This window comes from Apis dorsata, unplaced genomic scaffold (assembly GCF_000469605.1).
Source record: "Apis dorsata unplaced genomic scaffold, Apis dorsata 1.3 scaffold_365, whole genome shotgun sequence".
Lineage (NCBI taxonomy): Eukaryota > Metazoa > Arthropoda > Insecta > Hymenoptera > Apidae > Apis > Apis dorsata.
The window spans coordinates 1259590-1262725 of record NW_006263630.1 but is presented as its reverse complement, the minus strand read 5'-3'; the positions used below and the strand labels follow the sequence as shown (position 1 = coordinate 1262725).

The 3136-nt window shown below is 45.7% G+C and overlaps 1 protein-coding gene across 1 annotated transcript in view; it reads right to left on the bottom strand.

The window, feature by feature from the left end:
- Window positions 1-108: 108 nt before the first annotated feature.
- LOC102673816 (discoidin domain-containing receptor 2-like) overlaps window positions 109-3136 on the bottom strand; it is a 123829-nt gene continuing 120801 nt past the window's right edge. The window contains exons 7-10 of the mRNA XM_006618675.2: window positions 2197-2404; window positions 1457-2008; window positions 1244-1341; window positions 109-519 (exon numbers count right to left, since the gene is read on the bottom strand). Coding sequence (XP_006618738.1) covers window positions 352-519; window positions 1244-1341; window positions 1457-2008; window positions 2197-2404 — 1026 coding nt within the window. The 3' untranslated portion in view covers window positions 109-351. The remainder of the gene's footprint in view (window positions 520-1243; window positions 1342-1456; window positions 2009-2196; window positions 2405-3136) is intronic.

Genomic DNA, 3136 nt, shown 5'->3' with positions numbered 1-3136 from the left:
CCTCCTTCGATCTCGCGCAGAAACTCGTCGATTCGTCTCCTCTTCGATTCCTCCTTCCTCTTCTTCCTCTGGTGCCCTCGAACCTTTTTTTCACGCCTTCAGCATCCATCCACCCATGTTTCTTTTTTTTCTTCTTCTTCTTTCTTTTTTCAGGATACATTTTTTTTCACGGGATCGAGAATCGAATAGAAAGCGGAAGATCGGGGAAAGGGAATGGGGGACGCGTCGCGGTGGATGCCGAAGGGTCTCTCGATTTCTCAACCCTGGTGGGCGAACCTTGTTGTCGCGTACCTTCGATCCGGCGGTGGGCAGCAGCCTTGAGTGTGGTGTGTGGTAGCCAGTGGCGTGTCCTTACGCGTATCTGTGCATCGAGTGCTCGCGGCGCTTGCTTCCTCTGCGCTCGCGCTCGCAAACTGGTTCCGGGCTCGGCGGGTTCGAGTACGTGAGATTACTGGATCCTCGTGGGGGTGGCGCGCTCATCGGGGGCGGGGGCGGGGGGAAGAAGCTCTGCAAGCACGCCTAATTCCAAACAACGGAACAAGGGGGAAAAAAATGAAAAGAAGATTTAACGATAAACCTCTAATCTTAACCGGTCTTAACCGTTATTTTACCTATATTATAATAGGTATGATTGAACATCATGATGGTACATCATTTTACCCGCGTTGTGATTGAATTTTATGCATGCAGGAAATTGTGACGATCAAATATTTGTTTTTTGAATGTATTAAATATCAATTATATATTTAAGTCGAGAAGATTTGCAAATTTTCGAATGGAAATATGTATCGATAAAGAGAGTAAGATTCGCGATCGAGGATCATTATTTAAAGAACTCGCTTGAGAAAACTCGAGAGGTTTAAATCTCCTTTTGTTTCGAGCGAATATCTCGACCGAGAATCTTTACGGCGTAAGATGCACTGGAAATGAACGAGGATTCTTGGAATAGATCTGACCTACTTCTTTTTCATGGGTATTAGTGGAACAAAAAAATGTGGGCAACTGAATCGAGGATTTGGAATAGATCGAAAAAGAAAAGGGAGAAAAATCTGCAAGAGATATGACTATATACGAGAATAATAACAAATTATCCCTCTTTACAATCTCGAAATCGGACCGAAGATAATTCAATAATTTCTCGAATGGAAAAAAATGATGTACCTCACGTTTGTCTTAAACTATATCAAACTGATAAAGCTCAACGTATACTTCGATATATAAAATGTCAAGATCGTGCATTTACCTTCGCGCTACCCCTCGACGAAGACTTGGAGAAAACGCTGTCCTGGTCGCTGCTCACACTAGGCACAGGCATTGGTACTGCGTAATCGTAGGTGGCATCTGTAATTAAAGAAAAAGAAAAAAAAATTCGAAAATCATCGATCCACGAAATCGTTCGTTCTTCCGCTATAATGGTTTCCGACAAGCGTGAACAGTCATCATCGATCGCGCTTACCAGACTGCTCGACGTTGTCGTGAAGATCCTTGTTGTCTATAACGACGGTGCTATACCCGTAATAAGCGGCATGAGGCGGTTCCCTGTGCTTGTTCTCGTAGAATGGCTCCTGATACTCGTCCAGTCTCACGTCCCCCAACAGACGATCGTTCAGGTCCCGTGGAAGCGTGGTCAGCTTGGTACCAGCGTATCGATCGTCCAACTCCTCCACCCTGTACGTCATCAACGATGGATCTTTCTCCGTTGTCCCGTATGCGGACTCGGGCGACAGGTGTTGATGATTGCTCGACGGGATCGCGGTCTTCGTACCGAGCGGGCTCGCGAAGTTCTTTCGCTGCCTGTGCCGCGTGATGATCAAGAAAATGGCCACCGCGAGCAGGAGGATCACCGCTGTTAAAACGCCGATGATCACGGCCATGTAATTCGAATCGTCTTGCTTCACGACTGGAACCTCGGCCTGCAAAGGATTGTCCCGCGCCGAGATTCGATCCCTTAGTCTCGGGGCTTCCGTCGTGGGTGGTGATTCCGGGGTGAAGTTCCCGTGAGCGATATCTGTGACGAGAAAAAGGTAATGCCTTCGTTCAACAAAATTTTTTTAAAAATTGGAAAGAAATTGGATTGAAAATGGACGAGAGAATGAAGATGAATGGGTAGAATTTATATATTTTTGTTAATGATATATAAATCGTGGTAATGTTAATCATTAGTTTTGATTAATGGGTTTGAATATTGGTAATTACCAGAGTCGAACGTGATCTCGCTGATCATGATCCACCTCGAGGCGAAGCCGAACCTCAGCTTAACGAACTTGCCGATTCGATGGTGCAGCTTGATCGATATGTTCCTCGAGTGCTCGAAGATCCTGTCCTCCATGTACGAGTACACGATCGGATCGCCCGTGTAATATTTGCCACCGACGCTGAACATTATGCTAGCCTCGGAGAACACCTGAATCGTGACAGAAAAAAACGCCCATATTTTTCTTTCTTTTTTTCTTTCTTCTCTTCTTTTCTCTTCCCCTATTTTCGAGAATCGAAATAAAAATGCTCTCGGTCAAGCATCAGTGAATATCTCGATTCCGAGCGAAATGTAAATATAAACGAATCTCTCATCGCGATAAAAGGTCGCGAGAACTTATTCCATAATTCAGTAGAGAAACGAGGAGGATATCACGGTATACTCGGCCAGGCATACTCGTAAATCGCGTTAACCGTGAAATATATAAAACAAGCCGTGGCCAAAGGTTGTTCCAGACGGTAAAATGAAGCCGCTTATTGTATAAGGTAAACGTGACGTAGTGGCCAATATTCAACATTAATTACGCGTATAAATCAGCATCTTAAAGGCTCTCGTTCCGCAGCACGGAGTTCCGGTATATCTGGTGTATTAACACGTACGTGTATCCAATGATTCCTCTTCCACGAATATACACCACGGTTTATCCACGGATATATAACGAGCAACTTTATAAGGGGCCAACCGCTCGGTTGACATCGACGACATCGATAATTACGAACCACCGCCCGCCTCTGCGCTCGCTCTGTCGCGGAGCGGAGACGCGTGGAATGCTAATTCCATACCGAGAAAGCGTAAGATAGTTAATACACAAGCGGAATGCCAGGCGGAAACCGAGGGAGGAAGGAAGGGAGAGGGATCGAGGCTGGTCGTGGAAACAGGTAG